This window comes from Triturus cristatus, chromosome 11, assembly GCF_964204655.1.
Source record: "Triturus cristatus chromosome 11, aTriCri1.1, whole genome shotgun sequence".
Lineage (NCBI taxonomy): Eukaryota > Metazoa > Chordata > Amphibia > Caudata > Salamandridae > Triturus > Triturus cristatus.
In genome coordinates this window covers 1106192314-1106210264 of record NC_140594.1, presented here as the reverse complement: position 1 = coordinate 1106210264, position 17951 = coordinate 1106192314, and the positions used below count along the sequence as shown (strand labels likewise).

General features: G+C 51.9%; 1 protein-coding gene across 5 annotated transcripts in view; it reads left to right on the top strand.

Moving 5' to 3' along the window:
- LOC146786088 (eukaryotic translation initiation factor 4 gamma 1-like) overlaps nt 1–17951 on the top strand; it is a 647727-nt gene that overhangs the window by 207257 nt on the left and 422519 nt on the right. For 4 of the 5 annotated variants that reach the window (XM_085635544.1, XM_085635543.1, XM_085635546.1 and 1 more), the window contains exon 9: nt 5094–5226. The exons of the other annotated variant lie outside the window; for it this stretch is intronic. In XM_085635544.1, coding sequence (XP_085491670.1) covers nt 5094–5226 — 133 coding nt within the window. The remainder of the gene's footprint in view (nt 1–5093; nt 5227–17951) is intronic. 5 annotated transcript variants of the gene reach the window in all.

Genomic DNA, 17951 nt, shown 5'->3' with positions numbered 1-17951 from the left:
GATTCGCCAAGACCGGGCCCAAGTCATATTGATCGCCCCAGATTGGCCAAGAAGGGTGTGGTACACAGATCTTCTTCACCTCTCCTCGTGCCCTCCGCTCCATCTCCCTCTGAGGGCAGACCTCCTCTCGCAGTCGGAGGGGCAGGTTCTACACCCCCACCTCCAGAGCTTACACCTTCATGCCTGGAGATTGAACGGGGCAACCTGAACTCTTTTTCTCTCCCACCTGATGTGGTAGATGTAATTTTGTCTGCCAGACGTAATTCCACCAAATCTATATATTCTTATAGGTGGTCCAAATTTGTACTCTGGTGTGGAGAGAGGTCTAGATCCTTTAAAGGCTCGTCTATCTAACATTCTACAGTTTGCCCTTTCTCTTGCTCAGCAGGGCTTTGCTGTGGCCACTGTAAAAGGATACTTATCAGCTTTGTCGGCTTTCCTTTGCTTGCCGGATCAGCCGTCTTTATTCAAATCACCTATTGTTCTACGGTTTCTCAAGGGCCTTACGAACAGATTTCCTCCTACTCCCTTTATTGTGCCTCAATGGGACTTGAACCTTGTATTGACTTATCTTATGGGTTCTCCCTTCGAGCCCTTACATAAGTGTCCCTTGAGACTGCTGTCTTTCAAGACGGTTTTCCTTATTGCAATCACCTCGGCAAGGAGGGTAAGTGAGCTTCAAGCTCTTAGTTCAAAACCCCCATTCTTGACCATTCATGCTGAACGAATGGTACTCAGGACCAGGGCTGCATTTTTGCCTAAGGTGGTAACTCCTTTCCATCTGGGGCAATCCATTACCCTCCCTACTTTCTATCCTCCCCCTCACCCTTCCAAGGAGGAGGAGAGACTTCACCGTTTGGACCCTAAGAGGGCGGTGAGCTTCTACCTTGACAGGGCAAAGGACTTCAGGGTTGATGACCAGCTCTTTGTGGGCTTTGTTGGCTGCAGGAAAGGTCGAGCGGTGCACAAGCGCACCCTTTCCAGATGGATTGTCTTGTGCATCAAGATATGCTACTCTTTGGCTGGTAAGGAACCTCCAGAAGGTTTAAGAGCTCATTCCACTAGAGCAAAGTCTTCAACTTCTGCTTTGTCTAGGGGTGTTCCTGTGGAGGACATTTGTAGGGCGGCAACTTGGGCCTCCCTCCATACCTTTGCAAAACATTATTGTTTAGACACCGAGGTGAGGAGGGACGGACACTTTGCTCGTTCCGTCCTTCAGGACTTTCTGGTATAGAAGGGTGGACACCCTCCTCCGGGAGTGGGACTGCTGTGGGAATCTATTCACAAGGTGAGGAATCCACTGGCAGATGTATCCATCAGAAGAACAAGTTACTTACCTTCGGTAACGCTTTTTCTGGTGGATACAGTATCTGCCTGTGGATTCCTCACTGACCCACCCGCCTCCCCGTTGTCCATCCTTCTATATCTACAATTCTATTACGGTTATTTCAAAATGTGTGTTGTTACTGTCAAAGATATTGTGTTATTCCTTTTGCCTTTTCTACTTATTCTCCACACTGGGTGTGTTGATTTGTATATTATGTACTGTGTATATATTGCTGTCAGTCTGTCCGTGTGCCTCGAAGGCACGGAAAAAAGGGCGGAACTGATGTCATCACGCCGACGAGGTCTTCTTATGGAGCCGGTGACGTCAGCGGAGTCGCGAGCGGAGCCGTTCCTCTGTGACGTCGTCTTCGACCTCATCGGCGTGGACTGCTACAAAAGTTTCCGAATGTTGCTGGCGCAGGGGATATTCACAAGGTGAGGAATCCACAGGCAGATACTGTATCCACCAGAAAAAGCGTTACCGAAGGTAAGTAACTTGTTCTTCAGGCAAGGCAGTCCTCATTCACACAGACAACATGACTGCCATGTATTATATTCAAAAACAGGGGGGCACACACTCTCCACAGCTCTCTCAATTAGCACAGAGCATATGGAGATGGGCAATTCCCCACAAAATATTTCTCCTAGCTCAACATGTCCCAGGAGTCCAAAACACCATGGCAGATCTGCTCAGCAGACAGACACAACAGATCCACGAGTGGGAACTTCACCCACAGGTTCTTCATCCGTTCTTTCAAATGTGGGGGCATCCACAGATAGACCTCTTCGCCACCCACGAAAACACAAAATGCCCAAGCTTCGCCGCCAGATACCCACACCCATTGTCCAAAGGAAATGCGATATGGATGAACTGGTCAGGCAGATTTGCGTACGCTTTTCCGCCTCTCCCACTCATTCCATTAGTGGTGCGAAAGCTACAACAGCACTCCCTCACACTAATCCTAGTAGCTCCAACGTGGGCCAGACAACCGTGGTACACCACACTGCTGGAACTCTCGGTAGTACCACACCAAAGCTACATCTCTCACCATGCCTCCTAACCCGGACCCAGCTCAGCTCAACCTTGCGATCTGGCTCCTGAAATCATAGAATTTGGGTACCTAAACCTTCCCCCTGACTGTATGAACGTCATCAGAGAAGCTAGACGCCCTACCACTAGAGCCTGCTACGCTGCCAAGTGGAAAAGATTTGTGGTTTATTGCCATAACAACACAATCAATCCTCTAGACGTGTCTATACAACACATCATATGCTACTTACTCCACCTACAAAGGTGTAATCTTGCCTATACATCCATTCGGCTACACCTTGCAGCAATTGCAGCTTACTTACAAAATAGGCAGCACCTATCACTTTTCAGAATACCTGCCATTAAAGCCTTCATGGAAGGCCTCAAAAGAATAATTCCCCCCAGAGTACCACCCTCACCTGTGTGGAACCTAAATATCGTTCTCACAAGGCTAATGGGGCCTCCCTTCGAACCTTTGCATAAATGCAAACTGCAATTCCTCATATGGAAAACAGCTTTCCTTGTAGCCATCACTTCCCTTAGAAAGGTCAGTGAGATACAAACACTTACCATACAAGAACCTTTTCTTCAAATGCACCAGAACAAGGTTGTTCTCCGTACCAACCCAAAATTCCTACCTAAAGTCATTTCCCCTTTTCATCTAAACCAATCGGTAGAACTACCAGTATTTTTCTCCCAACCACAGACCGTGGCAGAGAGGGCTCTACACACACTGCATGTCAAACGAGCCTTACTCTACTACATCCAAAGAACACAACATTTCCGTAAGACCAAACAATTGTTTGTCTCTTTCTCTCCACCACACAAGGGCAACCCCATCTCAAAATCAGGGATAGCTAGGTGGATTGTAAAATGTATCCAGATTTGCTACCACAGAGCAAAATGAACGCTTTCCGTTCCCTCTAAAGCCCATTCTACATGAAAAATAGGGGCTTCCATGGCATTTCTGGGCAACATTCCACTAGATGATATCTGCAAAGCAGCTACATGGTCAACACCGCACACTTTCACTAAACACTATTGTGTAGATGTGCAAACCAAGCAACAAGCTAGTGTGGGCCAGGCTGTACTAAGAACACTATTTCAAACCACTGCAACAGATACCGGTGGTCGCCGCTAAGGTTGGGAACTGCTATATAGTCTATGCAAAAGTGCGTAATCACCAGCTCATATGCCTCAAACGGAATATGCTACTTACCAGTATGCATCTGTTCTTGGCATGTAGAGCTGCAGATCTACACACGCCCACCCGCCTCCCCGGCTACCTGTATCTGTTCCAGTTTTTATCTTATTTAGATACATACACATGGGTTTCTTCACTATTATTACTACGCTCCATCTTTGCCTGTTGGCGAAAGACAATCCAAGGATGGAGCCGAAGCCCATGCGCAATACGATCCAAAGGAGGAGTCACCGACCTCGTGACTTCCAAACACTTTCCAAGAGGAAAAACAAACTACAAACATCCGGGCCCAACACCAGATGGCGATCTATGCAAAAGTGTGTAGATCTGCAGCTCTACATGCCAAGAACAGATGCATACTGGTAAGTAGCATATTCCTTTCCTCCATAGGATAACATTGACTGTTTTCTTGGAAAAGTTTCTAAGTGTTGAGTTTGAAAACCTAAAGAAATTCTTTAAAATTGTACTAACTAACAAAAATTATTTTACTTATCTGTTCACAGGAAATGCCTCAGTGTAGTATCCAGGTATCCTATACAAAGTATATGTACTGTATTCTGAAAACATTACATTATCAGTAACACTACTGCAATCAAACAAAACTACATTTACAATTGCAATCCAAACTGTGTTACAAACTCAAAGTACTTATCACTTAGCTGTGCCAGGCTTACTTGGTTCTAGGAAATAAAATAACTAAAAGAATATTTTTACACAAAAACAATTGGTCTGAAGTTCTGTCTTTGAGTGTGTGAAATCATTTGCTGATTGAGTGTACAACAAATGTGCAACACTGTCCTCTGATAAAGCCTTACTGCTCGACCACACTACCACAAATAGAGAGTAAGGTGCTATCTAACTTTACCTCTGCCTACCTTTGGGGTTCCACTGGACTCTGTGCACACTATACCTCACTTTGGTATAGTATATTCAGAGCCAGCTTCCTACAGAAGGTCACTGGGAAGATCTAGTGTTGATAAAGGCCAGCACTCATTTCTGTACAGCAGTGGGTTGAACAAAATTCTGTGGACGGCCAGCCCTTTATAGCCCTCATTTCGCAAGTCAGCATTATCACAAACTAGGCTCTTCTTCAAGACATCTCAGTCAGATACGTGTTACACGCCAACGAGATGTCCACATTATTTTCTTGGGACGTCTATCTGTTCAGCTATTCCTCAAAGCTTTCAACCAGAGCATTCACTGCAAAGCCATCCTGATGAGAATAGACAACATGACCAGGTAGTATTGGCACAAGCAGGGCGACATGCACTAGCCTCGGCTCTCCATACTGGTGCAGCGCATTTGAGCAATTCACCATCGGATACATCTCCAAACAGAGTACCTCCCGAGGGTGGACAGCGATTTAGCACCCACTGCTTTCTATTGTGTGCAAAAGTTCCTTTCTAGCAGATATGCTTGGCCAGTTCCAGGTGGGACTTAAAGAAAGGTTTTAGGCTCTTTTAGAGTCATATTTTTAACAAATCTTTTAAAATGTATAGCCTTGCATGTAGTGATTATTATTTTTCTTAACAGAGCAATGGAAACCCTTGAATCCAGAGGAGAAGAAGAGTTACGACCGAGAGTTCCTCCTCGGCTTCCAGTACATCGTTGCTAGCTTGCAGAAACCAGAAGGGCTTCCCCAGATCAGCGATGTGGTGCTTGACAGGTAGACCTCCACTGTAGTCTGCACCCTTTGATTAGACTGGGATTCTGGTTTTCGGATAGGTATTCTGTTGATTGTATTTGGGTAGCTTTGGGAGTGACTATTATTTTCGGCGATAACTACTGGTTCCTTTTATCAGTTCTAACCATTTTTATTGTCCATTTTTCAATCTATATAAAAAGAATTTGATCATTTGCCCTGGAAAATAGTGTTGACATGCTGAAATTGTTAATGGGATAAAAGCACGAACCCAAAGGGGAACTCTGGTCTTTAGTGTCTCTGGAGCCGGGATGCACATTCGGTTGGTCTGGTGTGGGGCTCATGTGGTAATGGGCTCAGGGCCTGCGGTTCAGAGGCGTTTCGGTGAGCTTGCAGAAAGAGGCTACGGGCAAGGACAGGGGATGTAGGCAAGTGCCCCTTTTTAGGTCTCGTCTAGCGACGCAGCGCATGCGCTGCTCGCCTTGGCGAGACTATTGTCGGTTTCGTGGGCGAAGGGGGACAGGACATGTGTGCGCCTGGACAGACGATGTGCATGTGCATGGCGTCTCCTCTCTGTTAGCTTTCACACGCTCCCACCATGCGCTTGATTTAGCTTTCAGTTTCACTGCGCGCTGCAACTATACAAGTCAGACACATACATTTCAGAGCTCAAGCATATCTACATTTTTTTTTTAATATTATCCGGGCAGGAGTACGTCTTTAAGGAGGGTGGAAACGGAGAACAGACTTACCCAAAACTGTTTGCGATGCAGGGGAATGGGTTTCTGTAATTGAGAAGGATTTGCGCATGCGTAAATGTACGTTACCTATATTTGTTTCCAAAAATACCCATATACGCATGTGAGAATGTTGAGATTTACAAAGAATTCCACAACTGGCCTCAGGAAAGTGTGATTGTCATTATGGTTTCCCGGCAGTACTTCTACAATCCTCTGCCAATTCCAAAATGTCGGAAATTTACTCCTGGGTGACTTTATTTCAGAATCGACCCTATATCTGTCGCAACCAGGTCAGCAGAGCCGTTGTAGAGCCAGAGAAACAGGTCAGCAGAGCTGCTTCAAAGTCAGAGAACCAGGCCAGCAGAGCTGCTGTAGAGCCAGAGAAACCAGGTCAGCAGAGCTGCTTTAGAGGGAGAGAACCAGGTTTTTAGAGCCAGAGAACTAGGTCATCAAAGCTGCTTTAGAGCCAGAGAACCAGGTCAGCAGAGCTGCTCTAGAGCCAGAGAACCAGGTCAGCAGAGCTGCTTTAGAGCCATAGAACCAGGTAAGCAGAGCTGCTGTAGAGCCGAAAACCAGGTCAGCAGACCCGCTTTAGAGCCACAGAACCAGGTCAGCAGAGCTGCTTTAGAGCCTAAGAACAAGGCCAGCAGAGCTGCTGTAGAGCCAGAGAACCAGGCCAGCCCAGAGAACCAGGTCAGCAGAGCTGCTGTGCTGTAGACCCAGAGAACCAGGTCAGCAGAGCTGCTCTACAGCCAGAGAGCTAGGTCAGCAGAGCTGCTGTAGAGCCAGAGCACCAGGTCAGCAGAGCTGCTCTAGAGCCACAGAACCAGGTCAGCAGAGCTGTTGTAGAGCCAGAGAACCAGGTCAGCAAAGCTGCTTTAGAGCCAGGGAAACAGGTCAGCAGAGCTGCTGTTGAGCCAGAGAACCGGGTCAGCAGAGCTGCTTTAGAGCCAGAGAACAAGGTCAGCAGAGCTGCTTTAGAGCCAGAGAACCAGGTCAGCAGAGCTGCTGTAGAGCCAGAGAACCGGCTCAGCAGAATTGATGTAGAGCCAGAGAACCAGGTCAGCAGAGTTGCTGTAGAGCCAGAGAACCAGGTCAGCAGAGCTGCTGTAGAGTCAGAGAACCAGGTCAGCAGAGCCGTTGTAGAGCCAGAGAACCAGGTCAGCAGAGCTGCTGTACAGCCAGAGAACCAGGTCATCAGAGCTGCTCTAGAGCCAAAGAACTAGGTCAGCAGAGCTGCTGTAGAGCCAGAGAACCAGGTCAGCAGAGCTGCGCTAGAGCCAGAGAACCAGGTCAGCAGAGCTGCTTTAGAGCCATAGAACCAGGTAAGCAGAGCTGCTGTAGAGCCGAAAACCAGGTCAGCAGACCCGCTTTAGAGCCACAGAACCAGGTCAGCAGAGCTGCTTTAGAGCCTAAGAACAAGGCCAGCAGAGCTGCTGTAGAGCCAGAGAACCAGGCCAGCCCAGAGAACCAGGTCAGCAGAGCTGCTGTGCTGTAGACCCAGAGAACCAGGTCAGCAGAGCTGCTCTACAGCCAGAGAGCTAGGTCAGCAGAGCTGCTGTAGAGCCAGAGCACCAGGTCAGCAGAGCTGCTCTAGAGCCACAGAACCAGGTCAGCAGAGCTGTTGTAGAGCCAGAGAACCAGGTCAGCAAAGCTGCTTTAGAGCCAGGGAAACAGGTCAGCAGAGCTGCTGTTGAGCCAGAGAACCGGGTCAGCAGAGCTGCTTTAGAGCCAGAGAACAAGGTCAGCAGAGCTGCTTTAGAGCCAGAGAACCAGGTCAGCAGAGCTGCTGTAGAGCCAGAGAACCGGCTCAGCAGAATTGATGTAGAGCCAGAGAACCAGGTCAGCAGAGTTGCTGTAGAGCCAGAGAACCAGGTCAGCAGAGCTGCTGTAGAGTCAGAGAACCAGGTCAGCAGAGCCGTTGTAGAGCCAGAGAACCAGGTCAGCAGAGCTGCTGTACAGCCAGAGAACCAGGTCATCAGAGCTGCTCTAGAGCCAAAGAACTAGGTCAGCAGAGCTGCTGTAGAGCCAGAGAACCAGGTCAGCAGAGCTGCGCTAGAGCCAGAGAACCAGGTCAGCGGAACTGCTCTAGAGCCAGAGAACAAGGCCAACAAAGCTGCTTTAGAGCCAGAGAACCAGGTCAGCAGAGCTGCTGTGGAGCCAGAGAACTGGGTCAGCAGAGTTGATGTAGAGCCAGAGAACCAGGTCAGCAGAGTTGCTGTAGAGCCAGAGAACCAGGTCAGCAGAGCTGCTGTAGAGTCAGAGAACCAGGCCAGCAGAGCTGCTTTAGAGCCAGAGAACTAGGTCAGCAGAGCTTCTGTAGAGCCAGAGAACCGGGTCAGCAGAGTTGATGTAGAGCCAGAGAACCAAGTCAGCAGAGCTGCTGTAGAGCCAGAGAACCAAGTCAGCAGAGCTGCTGTAGAGTCAGAGAATCAGGTCAGCAGTACTGCTTTAGAGCCAGAAAACCAGGTCAGCAAAGTCGCTGTACAGCCAGAGAACCAGGTCAGCAGAGCTGCTTTAGAGCCAGAGAACCAGGTCAGCAGAGCTGCTTTAGAGCCAGAGAACCAGGTCAGCAGAGCTGCTCTAGAGACTGAGAACCAGGTCAGCAGAGCTGTTGTAGAGCCAGAGAACCAGGTCAGCAGAGCCGTAGTAGAGCCAGAGAACCAGGTCAGCAGAGCTGCTGTAGAGCCAGAGAACCAGGTCAGTAGAGCTGCTCTAGAGCCAAAGAATTAGGTCAGCAGAGCTGCTGTAGAGCCAGAGAACCAGGTCAGCAGAGCTGCTCTAAAGCCAGAGAACCAGGTCAGCAGAGCTGCTTTAGAACCAGAGATCCAGGTCAGCAGAGCCGCTGTAGAGCCAGAGAACCAGGTCAGCAGAGCTGATTTAGAGCCAGAGAACCAGGTCAGCAGTGCTGCTCTAGAGACTGAGAACCAGGTCAGCAGAGCTGTTGTAGAGCCAGAGAACCAGGTCAGCAGAACTGCTGTAGAGCCACAGAACCAGGTCAGCAGAGCTGCTGTAGAGTCAGAGAACCGGGTCAGCAGAGTTGATGTAGAGCCAGAGAGCCAGGTCAGCAGAGCTGCTGTAGAGCCAGCGAAGCAGGTCAGCAGAGCTGCTGTAGAGTCAAACAACCAGGTCAGCAGTGCTGCTTTAGAGCCAGACAACCAGGTCAGCAGAGTCGCTGTAGAGCCTGAGAACCAAGTCAGCAAAGTTGCTCTAGAGCCAGACAACCAGGTCAGCAGAGCTGCTTTAGAGCCACAGAACCAGGTCAGCAGAGCTGCTGTAGAGCCAGAGAACCAGGTCAGCAGAGCTGCTGTAGAGCCAGAGAACCAGGTCAGCAGACCCGATGTAGAACCAGAGAACCAGGGCAACAGAGCTGCTCTAGAGCCAGAGAACTAGGTAAGCAGAGCTGCTGTAGAACCAGAGAATCTGGTCAGCAGAGCCGCTCTAGAGCCAGACAACCAGGTCATCAGAGCCGCTGTAGAGCCAGAGAACCAGGTCAGCAGAGCTGCTGTAGAGTCAGAGATCCAGGTCAGCAGAGCTTCTTTAGAGCCAGAGAACTAGGTCAGCAGAGCTTCTGTAGAGCCAGAGAACCAGGTCAGCAGAGCCGCTCTAAAGCCAGAGAACCAGGTCAGCAAAGCTGCCTTAGAGCCAGAGATCCATATCAGCAGAGCTTCTTTAGAGCCAGGGAACCAGGTCAGCAGAACAGCTGTAGAGCCAGAGAACCAGGTCAGCAGAGCCGTTGTAGAGCCAGAGAACCAGGTCAGCAGAGCTGCTTTAGAGCCAGAGAACCAGGTGAGCAGAGCTGCTTTAGAGGCTGAGGACCAGGTCAGCAGAGCCGTTGTAGAGCCAGAGAACCAGGTCAGCAGTGCCGTTGTAGAGCCAGAGAACCAGGTCAGCAGAGCTCTTGTAGAGCCAGAGAACCAGGTCAGCAGAGCTGCTTTAGAGCCACAGAACCAGGTCAGCAGGTCAGCAGAGCTGCTGTAGCGCCAGAGAACCGGGACAGCAGAGTTGATGTAGAATCAGAGAACCAGGTCAGCAGAGCTGCTCTAGAGCCAGAGAACTAGGTCAGCAGAGCTGCTGTAGAGCCATAGCACCAGGTCAGCAGAACCGCTGTAGAGCCAGAGAACCAGGTCAGCAGAGCTGCTGTAGAGCCAGAGAACCAGGTCAGCAGAGCCGCTGTAAAGCCAGAGAACCAGGTCAGCAGAGCCGTTGTAGAGCCAGAGAACCAGGTCAGCAGAGCTGCTCTAGAGCCAGAGAACTAGGTCAGCAAAGCTGCTCTAGAGCCAGAGAACCAGGTCAGCAGAGCTGCTTTAGAGCCAGAGAACCAGGTCAGCAGAGCTGCTTTAGAGCCAGAGAACCAGGTCAGCAGAGCTGCTCTAGAGACCGAGAACCATGTCAGCAGAGCCGTTGTAGAGCCAGAGAACGAGGTCAGCAGAGCTGTTGTAGAGCCAGAGAACCAGGTCAGCAGAGCTGCTGTAGAGCCAGAGAACCGGGTCAGTAGAGCTGCTCTAGAGCCAAAGAATTAGGTCAGCAGAGCTGCTGTAGAGCCAGAGAACCAGGTCAGCAGAGCTGCTCTAAAGCCAGAGAACCAGGTCAGCAGAGCTGCTTTAGAACCAGAGATCCAGGTCAGCAGAGCCGCTGTAGAGCCAGAGAACCAGGTCAGCAGAGCTGATTTAGAGCCAGAGAACCAGGTCAGCAGTGCTGCTCTAGAGACTGAGAACCAGGTCAGCAGAGCTGTTGTAGAGCCAGAGAACCAGGTCAGCAGAGCCGTTGTAGAGCCAGAGAACCAGGTCAGCAGAGCTGCTGTAGAGCCACAGAACCAGGTCAGCAGAGCTGTTGTAGAGCCAGAGAACCAGGTCAGCAGAACTGCTGTAGAGCCACAGAACCAGGTCAGCAGAGCTGCTGTAGAGCCAGAGAACCGGGTCAGCAGAGTTGATGTAGAGCCAGAGAGCCAGGTCAGCAGAGCTGCTGTAGAGCCAGAGAAGCAGGTCAGCAGAGCTGCTGTAGAGTCAAACAACCAGGTCAGCAGTGCTGCTTTAGAGCCAGACAACCAGGTCAGCAGAGTCGCTGTAGAGCCTGAGAACCAAGTCAGCAAAGTTGCTCTAGAGCCAGACAACCAGGTCAGCAGAGCTGCTTTAGAGCCACAGAACCAGGTCAGCAGAGCTGCTGTAGAGCCAGAGAACCAGGTCAGCAGACCCGATGTAGAACCAGAGAACCAGGGCAACAGAGCTGCTCTAGAGCCAGAGAACTAGGTAAGCAGAGCTGCTGTAGAACCAGAGAATCTGGTCAGCAGAGCCGCTCTAGAGCCAGACAACCAGGTCATCAGAGCCGCTGTAGAGCCAGAGAACCAGGTCAGCAGAGCTGCTGTAGAGCCAGAGAACCAGGTCAGCAGAGCCAATGTAGAACCAGAGAACCAGGGCAACAGAGCTGCTCTAGAGCCAGAGAACTAGGTAAGCAGAGCTGCTGTAGAACCAGAGAATCTGGTCAGCAGAGCCGCTCTAGAGCCAGACAACCAGGTCATCAGAGCCGCTTTAGAGCCAGAGAACCAGGTCAGCAGAGCTGCTGTAGAGCCATAGCACCAGGTCAGCAGAGCCGCTGTAGAGCCAGAGAACTAGGTCAGCAGAGCTTCTGTAGAGCCAGAGAACCAGGTCAGCAGAGCCGCTCTAAAGCCAGAGAACCAGGTCAGCAAAGCTGCCTTAGAGCCAGAGATCCATATCAGCAGAGCTTCTTTAGAGCCAGAGAACCAGGTCAGCAGAACAGCTGTAGAGCCAGAGAACCAGGTCAGCAGAGCCGTTGTAGAGCCAGAGAACCAGGTCAGCAGAGCTGCTTTAGAGCCAGAGAACCAGGTGAGCAGAGCTGCTTTAGAGGCTGAGGACCAGGTCAGCAGAGCCGTTGTAGAGCCAGAGAACCAGGTCAGCAGTGCCGTTGTAGAGCCAGAGAACCAGGTCAGCAGAGCTCTTGTAGAGCCAGAGAACCAGGTCAGCAGAGCTGCTTTAGAGCCTCAGAACCAGGTCAGCAGAGCTGCTGTAGCGCCAGAGAACCGGGACAGCAGAGTTGATGTAGAATCAGAGAACCAGGTCAGCAGAGCTGCTCTAGAGCCAGAGAACTAGGTCAGCAGAGCTGCTGTAGAGCCATAGCACCAGGTCAGCAGAGCCGCTGTAGAGCCAGAGAACCAGGTCAGCAGAGCTGCTGTAGAGCCAGAGAACCAGGTCAGCAGAGCTGCTCTAGAGCCAGAGAACTAGGTCAGCAAAGCTGCTCTAGAGCCAGAGAACCAGGTCAGCAGAGCTGCTTTAGAGCCAGAGAACCAGGTCAGCAGAGCTGCTTTAGAGCCAGAGAACCAGGTCAGCAGAGCTGCTCTAGAGACCGAGAACCATGTCAGCAGAGCCGTTGTAGAGCCAGAGAACGAGGTCAGCAGAGCTGTTGTAAAGCCAGAGAACCAGGTCAGCAGAGCTGCTGTAGAGCCAGAGAACCGGGTCAGTAGAGCTGCTCTAGAGCCAAAGAATTAGGTCAGCAGAGCTGCTGTAGAGCCAGAGAACCAGGTCAGCAGAGCTGCTGTAGAGCCAGAGAACCGGGTCAGTAGAGCTGCTCTAGAGCCAAAGAATTAGGTCAGCAGAGCTGCTGTAGAGCCAGAGAACCAGGTCAGCAGAGCTGCTCTAAAGCCAGAGAACCAGGTCAGCAGAGCTGCTTTAGAACCAGTGATCCAGGTCAGCAGAGCCGCTGTAGAGCCAGAGAACCAGGTCAGCAGAGCTGATTTAGAGCCAGAGAACCAGGTCAGCAGTGCTGCTCTAGAGACTGAGAACCAGGTCAGCAGAGCTGTTGTAGAGCCAGAGAACCAGGTCAGCAGAGCCGTTGTAGAGCCAGAGAACCAGGTCAGCAGAGCTGCTGTAGAGCCACAGAACCAGGTCAGCAGAGCTGTTGTAGAGCCAGAGAACCAGGTCAGCAGAACTGCTGTAGAGCCACAGAACCAGGTCAGCAGAGCTGCTGTAGAGCCAGAGAACCGGGTCAGCAGAGTTGATGTAGAGCCAGAGAGCCAGGTCAGCAGAGCTGCTGTAGAGCCAGAGAAGCAGGTCAGCAGAGCTGCTTTAGAGCCAGACAACCAGGTCAGCAGAGTCGCTGTAGAGCCTGAGAACCAAGTCAGCAAAGTTGCTCTAGAGCCAGACAACCAGGTCAGCAGAGCTGCTTTAGAGCCACAGAACCAGGTCAGCAGAGCTGCTGTAGAGCCAGAGAACCAGGTCAGCAGACCCGATGTAGAACCAGAGAACCAGGGCAACAGAGCTGCTCTAGAGCCAGAGAACTAGGTAAGCAGAGCTGCTGTAGAACCAGAGAATCTGGTCAGCAGAGCCGCTCTAGAGCCAGACAACCAGGTCATCAGAGCCGCTGTAGAGCCAGAGAACCAGGTCAGCAGAGCTGCTGTAGAGCCAGAGAACCAGGTCAGCAGAGCCAATGTAGAACCAGAGAACCAGGGCAACAGAGCTGCTCTAGAGCCAGAGAACTAGGTAAGCAGAGCTGCTGTAGAACCAGAGAATCTGGTCAGCAGAGCCGCTCTAGAGCCAGACAACCAGGTCATCAGAGCCGCTTTAGAGCCAGAGAACCAGGTCAGCAGAGCTGCTGTAGAGCCATAGCACCAGGTCAGCAGAGCCGCTGTAGAGCCAGAGAACTAGGTCAGCAGAGCTTCTGTAGAGCCAGAGAACCAGGTCAGCAGAGCCGCTCTAAAGCCAGAGAACCAGGTCAGCAAAGCTGCCTTAGAGCCAGAGATCCATATCAGCAGAGCTTCTTTAGAGCCAGAGAACCAGGTCAGCAGAACAGCTGTAGAGCCAGAGAACCAGGTCAGCAGAGCCGTTGTAGAGCCAGAGAACCAGGTCAGCAGAGCTGCTTTAGAGCCAGAGAACCAGGTGAGCAGAGCTGCTTTAGAGGCTGAGGACCAGGTCAGCAGAGCCGTTGTAGAGCCAGAGAACCAGGTCAGCAGTGCCGTTGTAGAGCCAGAGAACCAGGTCAGCAGAGCTCTTGTAGAGCCAGAGAACCAGGTCAGCAGAGCTGCTTTAGAGCCACAGAACCAGGTCAGCAGAGCTGCTGTAGCGCCAGAGAACCGGGACAGCAGAGTTGATGTAGAATCAGAGAACCAGGTCAGCAGAGCTGCTCTAGAGCCAGAGAACTAGGTCAGCAGAGCTGCTGTAGAGCCATAGCACCAGGTCAGCAGAGCCGCTGTAGAGCCAGAGAACCAGGTCAGCAGAGCTGCTGTAGAGCCAGAGAACCAGGTCAGCAGAGCCGCTGTAAAGCCAGAGAACCAGGTCAGCAGAGCCGTTGTAGAGCCAGAGAACCAGGTCAGCAGAGCTGCTCTAGAGCCAGAGAACTAGGTCAGCAAAGCTGCTCTAGAGCCAGAGAACCAGGTCAGCAGAGCTGCTTTAGAGCCAGAGAACCAGGTCCGCAGAGCTGCTGTAGAGCCAGAGAACCGGGTCAGTAGAGCTGCTCTAGAGCCAAAGAATTAGGTCAGCAGAGCTGCTGTAGAGCCAGAGAACCAGGTCAGCAGAGCTGCTGTAGAGCCAGAGAACCGGGTCAGTAGAGCTGCTCTAGAGCCAAAGAATTAGGTCAGCAGAGCTGCTGTAGAGCCAGAGAACCAGGTCAGCAGAGCTGCTCTAAAGCCAGAGAACCAGGTCAGCAGAGCTGCTTTAGAATCAGAGATCCAGGTCAGCAGAGCCGCTGTAGAGCCAGAGAACCAGGTCAGCAGAGCTGATTTAGAGCCAGAGAACCAGGTCAGCAGAGCTGCTGTAGAGCCAGAGAACCAGGTCAGCAGAGCCGCTGTAAAGCCAGAGAACCAGGTCAGCAGAGCCGTTGTAGAGCCAGAGAACCAGGTCAGCAGAGCTGCTCTAGAGCCAGAGAACTAGGTCAGCAAAGCTGCTCTAGAGCCAGAGAACCAGGTCAGCAGAGCTGCTTTAGAGCCAGAGAACCAGGTCAGCAGAGCTGCTTTAGAGCCAGAGAACCAGGTCAGCAGAGCTGCTCTAGAGACCGAGAACCATGTCAGCAGAGCCGTTGTAGAGCCAGAGAACGAGGTCAGCAGAGCTGTTGTAAAGCCAGAGAACCAGGTCAGCAGAGCTGCTGTAGAGCCAGAGAACCGGGTCAGTAGAGCTGCTCTAGAGCCAAAGAATTAGGTCAGCAGAGCTGCTGTAGAGCCAGAGAACCAGGTCAGCAGAGCTGCTGTAGAGCCAGAGAACCGGGTCAGTAGAGCTGCTCTAGAGCCAAAGAATTAGGTCAGCAGAGCTGCTGTAGAGCCAGAGAACCAGGTCAGCAGAGCTGCTCTAAAGCCAGAGAACCAGGTCAGCAGAGCTGCTTTAGAACCAGAGATCCAGGTCAGCAGAGCCGCTGTAGAGCCAGAGAACCAGGTCAGCAGAGCTGATTTAGAGCCAGAGAACCAGGTCAGCAGTGCTGCTCTAGAGACTGAGAACCAGGTCAGCAGAGCTGTTGTAGAGCCAGAGAACCAGGTCAGCAGAGCCGTTGTAGAGCCAGAGAACCAGGTCAGCAGAGCTGCTGTAGAGCCACAGAACCAGGTCAGCAGAGCTGTTGTAGAGCCAGAGAACCAGGTCAGCAGAACTGCTGTAGAGCCACAGAACTAGGTCAGCAGAGCTGCTGTAGAGCCAGAGAACCGGGTCAGCAGAGTTGATGTAGAGCCAGAGAGCCAGGTCAGCAGAGCTGCTGTAGAGCCAGAGAAGCAGGTCAGCAGAGCTGCTGTAGAGTCAAACAACCAGGTCAGCAGTGCTGCTTTAGAGCCAGACAACCAGGTCAGCAGAGTCGCTGTAGAGCCTGAGAACCAAGTCAGCAAAGTTGCTCTAGAGCCAGACAACCAGGTCAGCAGAGCTGCTTTAGAGCCACAGAACCAGGTCAGCAGAGCTGCTGTAGAGCCAGAGAACCAGGTCAGCAGAGCTGCTGTAGAGCCAGAGAACCAGGTCAGCAGTCCCGATGTAGAACCAGAGAACCAGGGCAACAGAGCTGCTCTAGAGCCAGAGAACTAGGTAAGCAGAGCTGCTGTAGAACCAGAGAATCTGGTCAGCAGAGCCGCTCTAGAGCCAGACAACCAGGTCATCAGAGCCGCTGTAGAGCCAGAGAACCAGGTCAGCAGAGCTGCTGTAGAGCCAGAGAACCAGGTCAGCAGAGCCGATGTAGAACCAGAGAACCAGGGCAACAGAGCTGCTCTAGAGCCAGAGAACTAGGTAAGCAGAGCTGCTGTAGAACCAGAGAATCTGGTCAGCAGAGCCGCTCTAGAGCCAGACAACCAGGTCATCAGAGCCGCTTTAGAGCCAGAGAACCAGGTCAGCAGAGCTGCTTTAGAGTCAGAGATCCAGGTCAGCAGAGCTTCTTTAGAGCCAGAGAACCAGGTCAGCAGAGCCGCTCTAAAGCCAGAGAACCAGGTCAGCAGAGCCGCTCTAAAGCCAGAGAACCAGGTCAGCAAAGCTGCCTTAGAGCCAGAGATCCATATCAGCAGAGCTTCTTTAGAGCCAGAGAACCAGGTCAGCAGAGCCGTTGTAGAGCCAGAGAACCAGGTCAGCAGAGCTGCTTTAGAGCCAGAGAACCAGGTGAGCAGAGCTGCTTTAGAGGCTGAGGACCAGGTCAGCAGAGCCGTTGTAGAGCCAGAGAACCAGGTCAGCAGTGTCGTTGTAGAGCCAGAGAACCAGGTCAGCAGAGCTCTTGTAGAGCCAGAGAACCAGGTCAGCAGAGCTGCTTTAGAGCCACAGAACCAGGTCAGCAGAGCTGCTGTAGCGCCAGAGAACCGGGACAGCAGAGTTGATGTAGAATCAGAGAACCAGGTCAGCAGAGCTGCTCTAGAGCCAGAGAACTAGGTCAGCAGAGCTGCTGTAGAGCCATAGCACCAGGTCAGCAGAGCCGCTGTAGAGCCAGAGAACCAGGTCAGCAGAGCTGCTGTAGAGCCAGAGAACCAGGTCAGCAGAGCCGCTGTAAAGCCAGAGAACCAGGTCAGCAGAGCCGTTGTAGAGCCAGAGAACCAGGTCAGCAGAGCTGCTCTAGAGCCAGAGAACTAGGTCAGCAAAGCTGCTCTAGAGCCAGAGAACCAGGTCAGCAGAGCTGCTTTAGAGCCAGAGAACCAGGTCAGCAGAGCTGCTTTAGAGCCAGAGAACCAGGTCAGCAGAGCTGCTTTAGAGCCAGAGAACCAGGTCAGCAGAGCTGCTCTAGAGACCGAGAACCATGTCAGCAGAGCCGTTGTAGAGCCAGAGAACGAGGTCAGCAGAGCTGTTGTAGAGCCAGAGAACCAGGTCAGCAGAGCTGCTGTAGAGCCAGAGAACCGGGTCAGTAGAGCTGCTCTAGAGCCAAAGAATTAGGTCAGCAGAGCTGCTGTAGAGCCAGAGAACCAGGTCAGCAGAGCTGCTCTAAAGCCAGAGAACCAGGTCAGCAGAGCTGCTTTAGAACCAGAGATCCAGGTCAGCAGAGCCGCTGTAGAGCCAGAGAACCAGGTCAGCAGAGCTGATTTAGAGCCAGAGAACCAGGTCAGCAGTGCTGCTCTAGAGACTGAGAACCAGGTCAGCAGAGCTGTTGTAGAGCCAGAGAACCAGGTCAGCAGAGCCGTTGTAGAGCCAGAGAACCAGGTCAGCAGAGCTGCTGTAGAGCCACAGAACCAGGTCAGCAGAGCTGCTGTAGAGCCAGAGAACCTGGTCAGCAGAGTTGATGTAGAGCCAGAGAGCCAGGTCAGCAGAGCTGCTGTAGAGCCAGAGAACCAGGTCAGCAGAGCTGCTGTAGAGTCAAACAACCAGGTCAGCAGTGCTGCTTTAGAGCCAGACAACCAGGTCAGCAGAGTCGCTGTAGAGCCTGAGAACCAAGTCAGCAAAGTTGCTCTAGAGCCAGACAACCAGGTCAGCAGAGCTGCTTTAGAGCTACAGAACCAGGTCAGCAGAGCTGCTGTAGAGCCAGAGAACCAGGTCAGCAGAGCTGCTGTAGAGCCAGAGAACCAGGTCAGCAGAGTCGATGTATAACCAGAGAACCAGGGCAACAGAGCTGCTCTAGAGCCAGAGA